This window comes from Syngnathus floridae, chromosome 5 (genome assembly GCF_059516105.1).
Source record: "Syngnathus floridae isolate MCC-2025c chromosome 5, RoL_Sflo_1.0, whole genome shotgun sequence".
Taxonomy (NCBI): domain Eukaryota; kingdom Metazoa; phylum Chordata; class Actinopteri; order Syngnathiformes; family Syngnathidae; genus Syngnathus; species Syngnathus floridae.
The window spans coordinates 354,086-369,447 of NC_142417.1; the positions used below are offsets into that span (position 1 = coordinate 354,086).

The window sequence follows — 15,362 nt, forward strand, 5'->3', positions numbered from 1 at the left end:
GCTTGGCTACGGAAAGCTGAGCCCGAATGGCGTCCATCGGACGAGACGAAGGGAAGGAGGGAGGGAAGGGAGGGAAGGGAGGCGGTCTCCAAGCGAGCGAGCGAGCGAGCAACTTCCGCGTCTCCTTTCCTGGGCTGGAACAGCGGAATCAAACGAAACGCTCTTGTTCACAAACTTTATCTCAAAGTTCAGGTAAGGCGTGAATGCGGATGCAGTAATGTGTAGCTTTTGTCTGTTAATCAAGCGTTAGCGCCAAAGCGTTAAGGGGGGGGGGAGAGGAAAAAAAAGTCTCCAGCACGAGGCTAGCTCACAGTCCAACTTGGCTGGCAACATGACAACAACAACAGCCAAAGTAACAACTCAAAGTCGTTAACTTTCCATGATTCAGATACTCATTCCGAATGCAGTTAGTTGAAATATGACACATTTTGAAGGCTAATAATGAAACTTGAGTTGTTTCTATTGTCCGCGTCTGACAGACAAATTGGGTGTGGTGACTGACTTCCCAACGTCCCAGATTGGGTGGGGGGTCAACTATTTAACAAAGACCTCTTAAATATGCATGTTCAACGTCATTATTAGTCTGCATTTGATTCCCTTGCGACCCGTCTCGGGTGCAGCCCACTAATTAGTATATTTAAAAATGGACAAAGGTTTCCTTACTGTAATTGTCATCATAGGGCCCCACGATGACAATCCATTTCATTGTCATCACGATTTGAGCAGCCACAATTAAATCAACCTGATTTGCATTGAAAATGTGACATCTGCTGCATAGCTAATCAAACATTTCTTAACAAATATTTTCGTTTCATTGTTTGGTCCAGCCATGTTCCTCTCCAGCTTTCTATATCGCCTCACATCAAGCTTTTCAAAACTTGTGCAGTCAATGAAAATGTATTATTATACAGTTTTACCATGAATTAAGATGACAACATCATTGTGCTAAGCCGTCACAGAAGCTACTTTATCCAAACTTTTCCAACATCTCTCTCTGTAAAAGTAGCAGTCAGTATAACAATGGCAAAGTGCGTGCGTGCGTGCGTGCAGGAATCGGACTCCCTGAAGCAACAACATCAGACTCAACTCAAGTCCACATAGGTGACGCTTTGAGAATTGTTGTTTTTCTCAGTAAACACTTGCTGCAACAATTTTGTCAAACAAATCAGATTGCGGCAGATACAAACAAACCAGTGGCCTTATCTCTTCAACTTTCCATATTTTCTAGTAAATCTGTGGACGGACTGCACTTGGTGAGTGCTGACCCATTATTTTCTCAAGTGCTTAGTTGCTCATGAGCCGGACGGGAGCCCGGGCCGGCCGGCTGCTTTTGAGAGCGAGATGCCGTGGCCGCTGGGCAAACCAGCGCATAGAAAGGCCCGAGGATTCAAGCTCACAACTTTCAGGCCCATGCGCTTCTACCGCTCAAGTCATGCCGCCACACTGGCGTAGGGCATGGAATACGTAGGAGCGCCCTGGCCGTAAGGCGCCAAGGTCTGCTTTGGCTTCCACCGAGCTCATTTCTCCCCTCATGCCATTGTCCCGCCGGCCGCTTTGTACGTACACAACGGCCACTCACTCCATTGTGCTCCTAACTCAGTACGGCATAAAAGCCTAATCTACAAGCCATTCAAATCATCGACTTTCACACGTCGGCCGCAAATCCCCTCTTGTGTAACATTCTTGCCTTCAAACGTCTCGATTAATCCCCGACCTTTGATTGTAAAGTGGCGCAAATGTAAATGTCTTCCGCTACAATAATGGAGAGGAGGGGAAACGATTGTGTATTTTCATTGTCCCAAATGTGGCAGAGGGCCACAATTGAGGAATTATCATCCATCTGGACTTGCGCTTTCTTTCGCTTGGTGCAAATTCTCGCTGTCAGCTGGCATTTTTTGGGCAACAATTTAGCTGTTGACGGTGGGTGCGCCATCACCGGGGCGGGGCGGGGCGGGAGGGGCCACAATGTAGCAAACCATGGAGCGAGTCTCGGCGCTGAGCTGAGCTGAGCTCCTTCACCCTTCTCTGACCTTTCTCCTTCCCGCGACCTAAACGATAAGCGGCGGCACAGGAGCGCCAAGTAAGACATCTGCTCGACATTACCAGCTACGCAGGGAAGGGAAGGGTAGGGAAGGGAAGGCCCGGCCGGCCGGCCCTTGTCTGTGCTGCGAATGGCAAAACAACATGATTCATGTTACTCCTGAGATAATGAGTGCTCTTGTTGCATAAGTTTGATTTGAATTTCGCACAAGATTTCCCCCGTTCTATTTCTATTCATCGCATTGTCTGCCAGAAAAGAAAACAAAGTCCTCACCTCAAATCGACTCCAATAGGGGAGAAAAAAACCAATTGAATTAGCGGAAAGAAAAAAGATTTTCACTTGATTTCATTGTTGAGCCTCAGTGTGAAGTGAAGGTGCAATGATGAATTGACGATGACATGAATTGAATTCTGGCATCGATGAATCGTCCACATACCTTTTTGAGGTCAAATTGTCCAAATGGGAATCCTGTCAACCGCAAGTATTCTCTGATTTGTCATCCTCCATCCAAACAGACACATTATTTCTGATTTCACTTTGGAAAACAAAGATCAACTTTTTTGCCTATTTTGTAACACTAAATGGTGAATCATGGTGGTTTGAAATAATGTCCCGTTTTTGTAATGAAAACATGTTGATGAATGGAAGATGGTTCGTTGCAGCTGTGCTGTGCATGAAGCCTTTTCTATTTGTCAACGTGATGACTGCGTCTCACAGATAGCTCACCTTTGACCCTCGGGAGAAAAGGATTTCCCAAAAATAAACAGTCAACAAAGGGGGTGCCGTATACAATCTGGCCACATTGCTCCTGACTTTTGTTACGCACTACGTACATTGACTTAGTTGGCTCTGTGAATAGCGTGACTGAGCCGTGGGACGGCGGTCAATTCAACAAAGAAGAACGGGGGGGGGGGGGGAGCCAAACCACGCAGTACAATGCTGCGTGTGGACAATATCTGGAAACGACAAACACAAACGTCTTAAAATCCCTTTTTGCCGGATTTGCGTCGAGGCACTTTTCTCTCCCGTTCTACACCAATCCTAGTCGTACACAAAGCGAGAGGACTGGCTTGTTCTTTGGAGCCCCGTGAAGTGCTTTGTAAAGACACAAATGACACGGAGGTTTCCCCCATAGCCTTTTTGAAAAGGTGAGAAAGCGCGGACGAAAATCCAAGCGCAGATGTGGCGCTGTATCAGCGGCAAGAATGCCGATCCCCCTCCCCGCAACGTGTCTGTCTGTCTGTCATAGCGCAGATTTTCTCGGATTTGCCGCCATAAATATTGAACGAGTTGAACATGAACCGCTTTTAACAAGCTGCTTGGGGAGTGAACCGACGCAACGGCGTGCATATTTCCTTCAACAGATGTGTGACATACTTGAGCACGGAACTGTTTGTTCCGCCTCCGATGGGCTGCAGAAGCCAAGAATCCATTTCTATTCTAAGAAGGAATTTTCCAGCAAGCAAGCAAACAAGCAACAATGTCCAGCTCCAAAGGAGCAGGTGTTTGCGGCGACGCAATATCATCTGGGAGATTTGCTCCTTGGACGCAGCAGCAGCAGCAGCAGCAGCAGCAGCAGCAGCGTCAACTATGACTTGTTGCAGTCTTTGGAAGTGTTTGTGTTGTGAAGAGGCCCGGCGGCTCACGATTGAAACGCTTGAAAGGTTTTCCCATCCCGCCTATTGTGGAACCTTTTCCTGCCCTCCACGCACGCTCATATTTTCACGTGTCGCCTAAAGCGCGGCTTACGGACTCATATGGTGTCTTTATTAGTCTTGCCCACCACTGAGCTAGACCCCCCCGCCCCCTGCACAAAGTCATTATTTATGACCCCTGTCTGTCATCAAGTACCTGTTCCAAACATTTCTTTGGGCTGTTTGTTTAATGAAGTATCCGCAGGGTTCCCATGATGTGTTGCCAGATAAAAGATGTAAAATGACTCCTCTGGTGTTTATTCAAATCTCTCCGCTCGAGCTTTGGCGGTGAGTAGTTCTGCTCAGCTGCCTCTGAAAAATACTGTCATAGCATTTTACAGGGGGCAACTTCCCCGAAGGTGGCCTTCTTTCATTTAGGTCCCCATGTCTGGCTTCGGCTGATGAAATGGCCATTTTTGAAATGGAGTGGGCCTCCTGCTTTTTTGCCCTGTTGTGACCAGAGCGTTTTTTCTCAGATGAAAATCTTCTTCCTAACCATTTGAGCAATTATTCATTGGCATCGGTGTAATACTGCTGCTCCTGTTCCCAATTGCGCAAGTCAGTATCGAAATGGAAGGACAATCATCTCCTAGTATTTCCTTCAGCCAAAGCTGTGAATGTCACGTTCCCACTTTGGTACGAATCACGTTGGTCCGGTACTGAAAGGTCGCAGTACCAAGACTGAGGTTAATGTTGTCATGTCAACGTTGAAAGGAAGACTTTTGGGAAGCAGACAACTAAACAAGCAGCTGTGCCCAAAGCACATTGTCACTTTGGTAGATAGATAGTCAGTCCGCTCGCTCGCTCGCTCGCTCACTATCATGTTGATGCCACCGTCTAATTCCGTTCAAGCGTGTGAAATGTGGCCACCGATCGACCGACCGACCAATGTGTCACATGCCAGTGGAGAAAGGTCAGCTAAGGTTCCCACGCCGTGAGTGCACGCACTAGCCGTCTGCCTCCTTGTGCCTGCCTCCTTATCTATCACGCTCCACATGTCAAGGGGCGCCCAGTGTGTTGATGATAAAATGCAGCCAGCCTGTTCTTCCCGCTCGCTCATTACGGGGCTAATTTACGTATCTTGCCGGGAGACGACGACGACCGTTTAATGGAGCTCTGGGAAGAAATTTGGCGCCCGGGGAGCTCTTTAGTACCGAAACACGGTCATATCAAGAGTGTGATCTTCAGACTTTGCTGAAAGAAAGCTGGCTTGTCATGTTGTCACGCTTCCTACTTGCGATAAATGGGATATGAAATCAAAGTGTGAAATCCCATTCCGTAGCAGACGTTTGTCGGAAAGCGCAGAGCTCGCGAGCCGGCGGGTCCGTTTCCACGTCGGTGACCTTTGACCTCATCATTGTTCTTCTGCCTGAATGGACAAAGATTCCAAGGAGAGAGGAAAAGTGTTCCAGCTTGGAGGGCACAAAGAAGCATGATACAGCCATGATCATCTCATCATATGTATTTTGTAAACTTTTGCAAAGGGTCACCAGCGGATGGATTGAATGTCTTCTCTTGTCCTGTAGCGCACTGAAGGTTTTTCGGGGCCTCCTCCGGCGTACGCATCAGCAATGTCGAGTTACGTTGGCTTTGCGAACCTCCCCAACCAAGTTCACCGAAAGTCGGTGAAAAAGGGCTTTGAATTCACCCTGATGGTTGTAGGTGGGTGTCGCCATTGAAGCGCTTTCAACGTCCTCCCCCACGCTCGCTCGCTCGCTCATGGCCTCTCTTTGTTTTCAGGGGAGACGGGTTTGGGCAAATCCACACTCATCAACAGCTTGTTCCTCACCGATCTCTACCCTGAACGCTACATTCCTGGCGCCGCAGGTAAACTGTAATAATAGCAGCATGTCTGCTCCACTGTCTCCAGCTGAGCAACATTTCAGCAGGAATGCTGGGAATGGCCCCCGCCCTCATTCTGTCCAAACTTTGGATATGACCAAAACCACCACACGACCCCTGGTGGAAATGACAAAAACGATGAGAGCGGCCGTCTTTGTCAAGCGCTCACTCGCTCTTCCCCCGCTTGGCAGAAAAGATCGAGAGGACGGTGCAGATCGAGGCGTCCACGGTGGAGATCGAAGAGCGGGGAGTGAAGCTCCGCCTCACCGTGGTGGACACACCGGGCTACGGCGACGCCATCAACAGCCAGGACTGGTGTGTCTTTCTTTTTGTTTGCCTTGGAGGGAGGGAGGGAGGGAGGGAGGGAAAACTTTTCTTCTTCTTCTTCTTCCTCCCTCCCGTCCTCAAGTTTCATCCTTGACTCCTTTCTCCCTCCCTCCCTCCAGTGGTGTTACACCAACACATTGCGTCCAACAAAAGCGCAATCGGGCCAGTCATCGTTATCAATGTGGCAAAAGTTATCATTCTTAATGGCAGGATACGTCCTGTTGTCAACGGCTCGCGTGGAAGCTTCCGAGGTCGAGCGCAATCTGTCCGGGACTGCCGATTGACTTTGAAATTGTTCTCGTGGGGAAAAACGTTCATCATCTTTATGAAGTGGATTTTGACGCTGTAGGTTGTGCTTTCTCTTTATAGCAGATGTGGCGACTTGCTTCTTTTTGTCATTTTGGAATGATTGTCCATTTGGCAGGTGTGGACAGTACGCTGGTTCAAGATGGAAGGTCAATTGAGGACTCTAAATTGCCCTTTGGTGTGCATGTGAAGCTTGTTTCTTTTTCTTTTTGACAGTCCTGCACCAAGTCACGCCGTTTCAGGTTTGGGCACTGCAGCTGCTCACTCACTTCTCTTTTGCAAAGCTTCAAGACCATCATTCAGTACATCGACAACCAGTTTGAGCGCTACCTCCACGACGAGAGCGGCCTCAACCGCCGCCACATCGTGGACAACCGCGTGCACTGCTGCTTCTACTTCATCTCGCCTTTTGGACACGGGTAAGTGGCCATTGCTTTGCTCTCGGTTTGATTCGAGACCAAAGCCACCATTCTGGCTCTTTTGCTCATATTGTCACGGGCTTCCCCTTAGTCTCAAGCCTTTGGACGTGGAGTTCATGAAAGCCATCCACAGCAAAGTGAATATCGTCCCCGTCATCGCTAAGGCCGACACGCTGACGCTGAAGGAGAGGGATCGCCTGAAGAGACGGGTAAGGTGCCGGGATGCGGATATGGTGTTTTGAGAACAATATCGGCCTAAGGCCGTTTGCCGCGTAGATGAGCTCATTTCATCCACTCGGTCCTTCCTTTTGGAGCACGCTCCCGAGTTTCCTGCTGACGATAGCTGGAAGGACAACACGTACGTCACGGCTGACGGCAGGCTTTTCCTGCCCTTGATTGCGCTCGTAAATAACGTTTTCAACCTGGGGCCTTTTTAATTGGAGCGGCCGGCTACCTTTTGAAAGCTCCGAGCTCCCCTCCTGTGCCTCATACAGGCTCTGGAGCCGGCCGGCCGGCCAGCCGGCGCTCTGGCAGACAAGCAGGCTCAAAGGAGTTGAGGAAATGTGCTTGAAAATCACTCAGGCGGAGTGGCGAGCTTGATTGAATTGTAGTCTCAACATTTCATTGCGTTGATTGTTTTGGACTCAAAGCTCATCATTTTTGAACGGCTAGCAATGCTGCGCCGGCCGAGGGCTGGCTGTCATAGTTTGCGTGGACGTGTGAGCGGTTCTCACATCAAATGCGCAATTCCTCCATTGTACCTTTGCAATTGTCGTGAGGGGGGGGGTGCTTTGTCGGGTGGCACGGCTTTGTGTTGCGACCTCCGCCGACGCTTCCTGCGGCCAACTTTGGTTTCCTGTCGCAGCTGACCTCGGTCCTAAACTTCTGAAAGCGTATCACATGCAAGTATTGACATATACTGGCTGTCAATGACAAAACAGTCTTTTTTTTTTTTTTTTCCGTGCGGGTCCTGGAAAAGACATTGTTCGAGGCGGGGTCACAAATCTCGTGATGCATATTGCCTGGTGTGTCTTTCTTGTTTTCCTTGTTGCAACTTCCTGGAACTTGTGGCCATTTGCTGTACGTGTCAACACGGGCTCAGGCAGGTCATCCATCCATCCCGTCCGTTGGTTTGGCACCAATCTCACAGTTGTGAAATGGGCAGCAGTGTGTGCAGATGTCTCACTGCAGTGTAAGCTGTCCTGTCCATCTGTTTACAAGTGTGCAAAGTGGCTGCAGGCCATTCCGCTGCTTTTGTATAAACAGAAGAAATGTTCCAGTTGCGCTGTTTTTCTTCCGAGCTGGTGATTTTGTTTTGCCAGGCAGGCGTTTTGGAGGACACTGCGTAAACAATTGTTTGTAGACTTTTGAGAAATCTTCCTCCCAATTGTGAAAGGATTTCATCGTGCGATAGGGGATTGCTATCATTGGACTGATGGGGGGCAATTGATATATTTCCAAAACAAATTGGTGCTCTCTCTCTCTCAATAAGACAAGTCATGGCCATAAGAATGTTTTCAAGTTGCATTTTGTTGCTTGGATCAGATTAGCTGAAGCGGTTCTGGTGGGTACACGCGTGCATCCTGTCATAATGTCAAGGGTGATGCATAACCTGGAGAATTTGGTCCACAGTCGATGTTTTTAAAGGAGACCCCCGTTAGCCGTATGCACGTTCTCTTGTTAAAGCCACGGGAAACAGCTTGTACAGAACAATCTACATTTCCTGCAATGTGTCACGACCTCGCCCGTGGCCGCCAGCAGTTTGGACAAAGAAAATGTACTTTGGTAGTAAATGTTTTCTCCCCCCCCTATCGATTGTTTCTTTCTCCACTTGTTTGCCGCTCTTCTACCTTTTGCTTTCTTTCCCTCCCCAGTGGCAATTTCCTCCCGCTCCCAAATTGCCCAGAGGAGAACGGCTGATCCTCTTTCTCAGTCTGGGGCCTTAAGACTCATATCCTGTGTGGGCCTGCCTGGCTGGCTGGCTGGCTGCTTGCTGGCTGCTTGCTGGGTTAGGCTGAGGCTGAGGCTGAGTCTCAGCCAGCTTGACTGCTTTTTGTGTTGCCGTCTCAAGCACATTTGCCCTTGATGGGATCTTGATCATCTTGTGCGCCATTTTACCGGCGCAATCTTTTAAGAGCGGGAGCGATCCCGTCAAGGTCAAATCTTTCAGCTTCAAGTGCATCCGTCCGATTGATAGCTCATCCAGGAAGGCCGGGGAAAACACTCATTGAATGTCTGTATTCATCACTCGTCAGTTTCAGCTTCAGTCAGGAGAAAGTCAGGGAATTTTTCTTCTGCCGTTGCTCGGAAGAAACAATGTGACGCGCTTTCAACGGAAAGGCTGAAAAATGAATTTGGAGCAGATGTTTGATAGCGTTTCACTATTTAGGAGGGCTCCATCCTTTCAGTGTTGATCACAATTCAGGGTGTTGGATTTCGGCCGTATATCTTTACGACGACTTTGGCATGCGCTCGCGGGCTAATCACGTGTTTTGGCACTTGTCCTCTGGGCTCCCTTCTGTTTCCTGTGTCCTGGCTTTTCCCGTTCTACGTCCTCATCCCCTCTCAGCCACCTTTTTTGCCCCCCCCCCATCCTTATTGCACCGGCTGGCTCTTTTCCTCTCACGCTGGACTTGACCCCCCCCCGAACACACACACACACACACACACACATTTGTCCACTCAGCTGCTGTATTTCAACTCTGGCCGGGGCGCAGTCACAGTTTTCCCCTCATTGTCTGCCTCAATGTCGTCTCCCCAAAGCAGTGGAGCATGCGCTGCTGTGTGAACAAATCCTACGCGCCCCCCTCCTGCAAGGACACCATTTTTAGTCCCGGCTGATTGTGTTTTCTTCAAACCCAATATCAGAAGCTTCAAGCTGCGTGTGTGTGTGTGTGTGCGCGCGGCTCTCTTTCCTGCCACTGTTTGAAAGCCATTGGCAGATGTCTTTCTTTTTTCAGGCGATGTCGTCCGTTTCAAACAATAAATGTGCACTTGTCCTCATCGGGCGGGCAAGCTGCTCTTTAGCACACGATGATCTGCTGGCGGGCGACACTTTTGGACACTTTGTCTCTTTAGACGGCCGTTTGATTTGGTGTCAAATGCATGTTTGTTCCCCTTTCCAAAGATGCCCTCCTCAAACACAAGATGACAAAATGGGTGGTCTCGGCAAGACAATGGGAGGGACGTCCAAAGTCATGTGACACACGGACGGACGGACGGACCAACATTATTTCCCATGAGAACAAATCCAGCTGTTCTGGTCCGGTCTGTTCCAGTCTGAGCTGTCCTTCAGACCCTGATGGGATCTATCTGGAATGTGTGTCTTTAATCCTATTGTTTCTTACTGTGCCACTCACTCAGGTGGGAGGGAGCCAAGGAGCGAGACTTGCACAAAAATCCTCCCTCCCTCCCTCCCTCCCTCCTGCCCGCCACTGTTTTTTCACTCACGCCAGATCACATGAGATCGGGGGAGTGAGGTGGCGGCCTCTTGTTCATCAGCAGGTATTGTTGAGGACCCTTTGTCGGCGGGAAGGGAACGCAAGTTCGCTTGACCGTTGTTTTCCTGCTTACAGACAGACAAACACTTTTTGTGCATCCCAGGACAGTTTGGAATTGCTTTAAGTTGACTTTGGAACCGACAAAAATATTCCCTTTAAGTGCTTTCCCAACACTAAAGACACGCGGCAATGTCCGGTCATGGAGGGTTAATGTTGATAACGATCGCCGTGATCATTTCATCCGAGCGGCGAGAACTTTGAGCCGTAAATGGATACTTTCAGAGTGCAAACATTTTGTGGACTGATTCTTCTCTTCCCCAGTAGTATAAATGTCTCCGAAATGTGATTCCTGTGCAAATATCCCATTCTTTCTCTTGCTTTTCCAGTGTCCTTATCTCTGTTTGAAGTTGACCCGTACTGACACATGAGTCTCCAGCTTGAAGACAATCATTTCCCTCTGCTGACCTCCGTATCCGCTCCCAAAGGTTGATTTTTATCACGCATGACGCGCGCAACATGCTAATAAAGTTCATGTTGCGCGTAGCTTTCATCCCCGCAGAAGCTGGGAGGTGACGCAAATGTTACTTGTAGTCGCTCTTGCTGTTTTTCTTGCTCTTTTGCGGTGCGCATTCCTCAGGAGCAAGTGCAGCTGGAGAGCTTTTCTGATGGACTTTTCTTGATGGACCTCTTCTCTCTGTCTTTTTTTTCTGCTTGGATTCCCTCGCTTGCAGCGATTTCTTTCCCTCCCTCCCTCTGAGCGCTCCTTTCTACTTCCAAGTATTGTTTCCCAGCAGTAGGCCAGGCAGGCAGCCACGCAGGCAGGCAGGCAGCCACGCAGGCAGGCAGGCAGCCACGCAGGCAGGCAGCCACGCAGGCAGGCAGCCACGCAGGCAGGCAGGCAGCCACGCAGGCAGGCAGCCACGCAGGCAGGCCGGCAGGCAGGCAGCCACGCAGGCAGCCACACAGGTAGCCACGCAGGCAGCCACTGCCTGGCAGGCAGGCAGGATGCTCGCCTCCGCCTCCGCCTCCGCCTCTGTCCTCTCTTCAACAACTGAGATTTCAAATATGTCACTGTCGCTCTCGTTCCTTTGTCGTGTTGTCAACACCGAAGGTGCGAGGGGTGTTTTGGAGAAAGAAATAGGATTCTATCGTCGATTGCTTATATGATGACTTAGCATTTCTGCTTGTATGTTTAGTGAGTAGGTAAGCTATTGTTTGGCTTCATCTTACTGGAATTGGACGACGTGGACATAAAATGGTGTCAGGCTCCCTCCACCCTAATATGGCTCCTGGATATTTTTCCAGAAACAATGCTTGATATTAAAGGTCCAGCGTTAACCAGAAGCTCAGGCTTCCTTTTCTAATTAATATTACGCTGGGCTCTCGAGGGGCACATTGTTGGCCGTCTTAACGACACTGAGCGGAGTTGCGCAGCCAAGCACAACAGGTCCCACTAAAGTCTCGGAGCTGCGCAGGATGGTCGCAAAATCACCGTGGCTCCCGCTGCCAACAAAAATACAAAATGACCAGGAGGGGAGTAGTGCGGTGAAGCGAGAGCGAGAGCGAGAGCGAGAGCGAGAGCAAGAGGGATTAAGCCAAGTCAACACAGATTTGGAGGAAGGAAGGCTGGCCGGCAGGCAGGCAGGCTGGCCGGCAGGTAGGCAGGCCGGCCGGCCGGCCGGCCGTGATTGTGGCACCTGCCGGAGATTGGAGTTACCGGTTGAGTTGCTCAGCACGTACACGTACATACGGTCATCCTGTAAACCAGCGCATCGAGCATTGTTGGGGCTCGCTTGCGGGGATCCCGAAAGACTTCATCATCAGGTCTTGCGCTTTGCTGTAGTCAAGGGAGAGTCCATCTCCTCCAATTGGTGACGGTGCGAATGTTGACCTGCTCCTTGCCGCTTTTGACAGTGGCAATAGTGACGAGAGCCCGCTTCTTATCTTTCGTCGTGGCAACATGTTTTATCAAGAGGAAATGGGCATGATGAATTTGTTGAAAAAATGTTTTTTCCAAACACTGAATTGAATCTATGATTCTTATCAGTGCGTGCGTGCGTGTTACTCGCTAGCTTGGAATACTGGGTGGCATACTTGGCACAGCTTCATGCCCAAATGTTTTTTACATTGGCTGCCACTGAGAAAAGAAAGCCATTGGTATGAAATTGTTTGGACTCAAATGCTCTCTCGAAATGAAGATAAGCGCACTAATGAATCCAATGAGATCAGCCTCCACTGTACGTTTGCTGTTTGTTTCCTGCCATTGTGTGGAGCGAGTTTATTTTCTCACCGAGCGCGCAAATTCCCAAAAGGGCCCACTTTCTGCTTGAAGCAAAGTCGCGTTTTGGAGGCGTTGAGAAGAAGCCCCTCTCTTGTGTCACGTTTGTTTTTACATCTGCAGCACAACAATACCTGAGCACGCACGCACGCACGCACGCACGCACATATGCCTGGCTGAGAAAACAAAGTTTAGCCATAACAAGTGTGCAAACAGGAGCTGGAAAAGCCGCTGTCACTTCCCGGGATCGGAGCCGACCGACTCACCCGCCTACCGCTCTCCCTGCCGACATGAAAGTGGCCCCAAAAGTCAAGAAAACAAGGCCGCTTGACGTTTCTTGGCTCCCTTACATAACAATACAGTACGCTACGGGAATACAAAAGACAAATGGTGCCTTGATGTTTAGAATAATAAATACTGACATGTGTCCCCTGGTCAGGGGAAAGAAAGAAAGAAAGCCAGGCAGGCTGGCCTTTGTTCCAATAGGTCTCGGCAGCCTTTCAATGAAAGACGGCCAGAGAAGTTGACGCTGAGACACGCACGCACGCACGCACACACAGACGGGCGTCCTAATTTTCACCTTCCACCCCCTTTCCGTGTCCTCCGCGGGCCTTGTGTGTTGCTGCAACAACTGGAATACGTGCCTTCCACTCATCCCGCCCACCTTCTTCTCACTTTATGGCTGTCCAACGCAGCTGCATTTCCAGCACCCGCCCGCCCGCCCGCGCCAGCGGCCTTGAAACAAAGACCTTTGTTTGAGTGTGGATGTGTCGGTGATCCTTGGAGTATTACTTTTATGAAACAACATTTTTGGGGTTTCCACATGTGACTGGGGAGAAGGGAGTGTTTGCAAAGTGGTCATGACCCGAGCCGGCCGCCTCGCCCTCCTTCTGCGTTTTAGATCCTGGATGAGATCGCCGAGCACGGAATTCGAATCTATCAGCTACCTGACGCCGACTCGGACGAGGATGAGGAGTTCAAGGAGCAGACCAGAGTCCTGAAGGTTGTAACTGTGTCTGTCTCCACCTGCTGGTGATAAAGTTGACCTCCAGCTGAAGCGAGTGGACTTCCTGAAGGCAATGTGCTCAGGACGTGAATCATTTCTGTGCAATGTTTACTTTGCTAGTCGTTCTCTGAGATGCCTCATCTCCACTCAGGCCAGCATTCCCTTTGCCGTGATTGGCTCCAATCAGCTGATCGAGGTGAAGGACAAGAAGATCCGCGGTCGCCTGTACCCGTGGGGGGTCGTGGAGGTGGAGAACCCTGAGCACAACGACTTCCTCAAGCTGCGCACCATGCTGGTGTGAGTCCTTCCGGCCACTTCAGAAATTGGAGCTCTTATTTCCTTCGCCCCGAGAGCCCAAAGACCTCATGGCGTGCCGCTGTGCTGGTTGCAGGACGCACATGCAAGACCTGCAGGAGGTCACTCAGGATCTGCATTACGAGAACTTCCGCTCAGAGAGGCTGAAGAGAGCTGGAAGGTAAGACGCTATGATGTTGGGGAACGACGCGCGGACGAGCTGCTCACTTGCGCCTTTAATCCTGGGCTGCTGTTTGCTTCCCTGTAGAGCTGTGGATGAGGACGTGATGGATAAAGACCAGATACTGCTACAGAAGGAGGCCGAGGTACGCACGCACGCACGCACACAAACACGTTGTTATTATTCAGTGTACGTCTTGTTTCTACCCATGCGGCCAACGTTTGCCAATGGCAAGCTTCCTAATGATCCTGAGTGTGTGTGTGTGTGTGTGTTACAATCTTACCATCTTGACCAGAGCGCAGCAATCAGAGTTGCTTGCAAACAATATTATATACGTCGGGCAAGTGTATGTGACCTCACTTCCTGTCCGGATGTCCTGGCCCACTTTTACGATGGGAATGACCTCCATTTGAAACAAAAAGCAGCTCAGACAATGGCCCTCTTGAAATGCAATGTTAGTTTGTAAGTTTGTGGTTTGTGTGAAATGCATCCCAAAAATAAGAGCAAGTTCCATCGGGTGGGCATTGTGAACGAGCCTGAGAAAAACTTTTGCCAATGAATGAACCATTTCAAATTTCCACCAAAAGAAATTCTGCCAGAACCTTGGGTTGTTCTCCTTTCTGCTCGCAAGATGGCAGCAGATAGCCCCGGAGCTTTGACAACCGTATTTTTCCAAATGTCCCGTCGTCATCATTTTTTGCTCTTCTCTCATTTTCTTTTAGCTGCGACGCATGCAAGAGATGATCGCTAAGATGCAGGCGCAGATCAAGATGAAATCAGACGAGTAAACACTCGGCACCATGCTGTCCGTCGCCCTATACAAGTGTGTTTTTAGAATCCCCCACTTTCCACTTGTGTATGACGTTTTAGTTGATTTTTGTCTCGATATAGCAGCCCCTCACAGGTTAACGGGGAATTCAAATTCATTGGTGGATTCCTTTTTGTCATATCATCTGCCAGTACTGTCCCACTCCAGTCTTAATGACAATCTATTCTGAGCACTTTGACATGATCACTGTTTATAACGGTTTGCTTCTCTTCCAGTCAGCCACACTACAGTAGGTCATTTTCCTGCCTAATGTCACCTTATCCAGCAGCCACAAAAGTTTCTAAGAATCCCAAGGACAGACAGGCAGGCAGGCAGGCAGGCACAAGGGATATGCTCACTGCTGGTGCTATTATTTTTGCCAACTCATCTAGATTACAGTGGGACCTTGGTCATGGCCATTTTTTGAGCAGTACTCAGTATGTAGGTATTTTCCTGTCAACTATATCGTTTTGTGGCCTTTCATAATTGATGTTGCCAGTCACACACACATGACGATTTGATCCCGTCATGCCAATGGACACTAACCGTGACTGACCAGTTGTACCGCTCCGCTGCAATAAAGGATTGTTTGCAGAAAACACGTCTACTTGCTGGTTATTCACGTTTTCAGTAGAGCACTTGATAAGAAATACCAAGCCAAACGTT

At 49.5% G+C, this 15,362-nt stretch overlaps 1 protein-coding gene across 1 annotated transcript; it reads left to right on the forward strand.

The window, feature by feature from the left end:
* The first annotated feature begins 62 nt into the window (after positions 1–62).
* On the forward strand, positions 63–15,297 carry LOC148397283 (septin-2A). The gene is made up of 11 exons (XM_088377414.1): positions 63–192; positions 5,262–5,397; positions 5,476–5,562; positions 5,769–5,892; positions 6,495–6,629; positions 6,721–6,838; positions 13,309–13,410; positions 13,565–13,710; positions 13,805–13,888; positions 13,976–14,033; positions 14,611–15,297. Exons 2-11 carry the CDS (start codon positions 5,307–5,309, stop codon positions 14,674–14,676), a joined length of 1,011 nt encoding a protein of 336 aa, XP_088233540.1. The 5' UTR covers positions 63–192; positions 5,262–5,306; the 3' UTR covers positions 14,677–15,297.
* Positions 15,298–15,362: the final 65 nt, after the last annotated feature.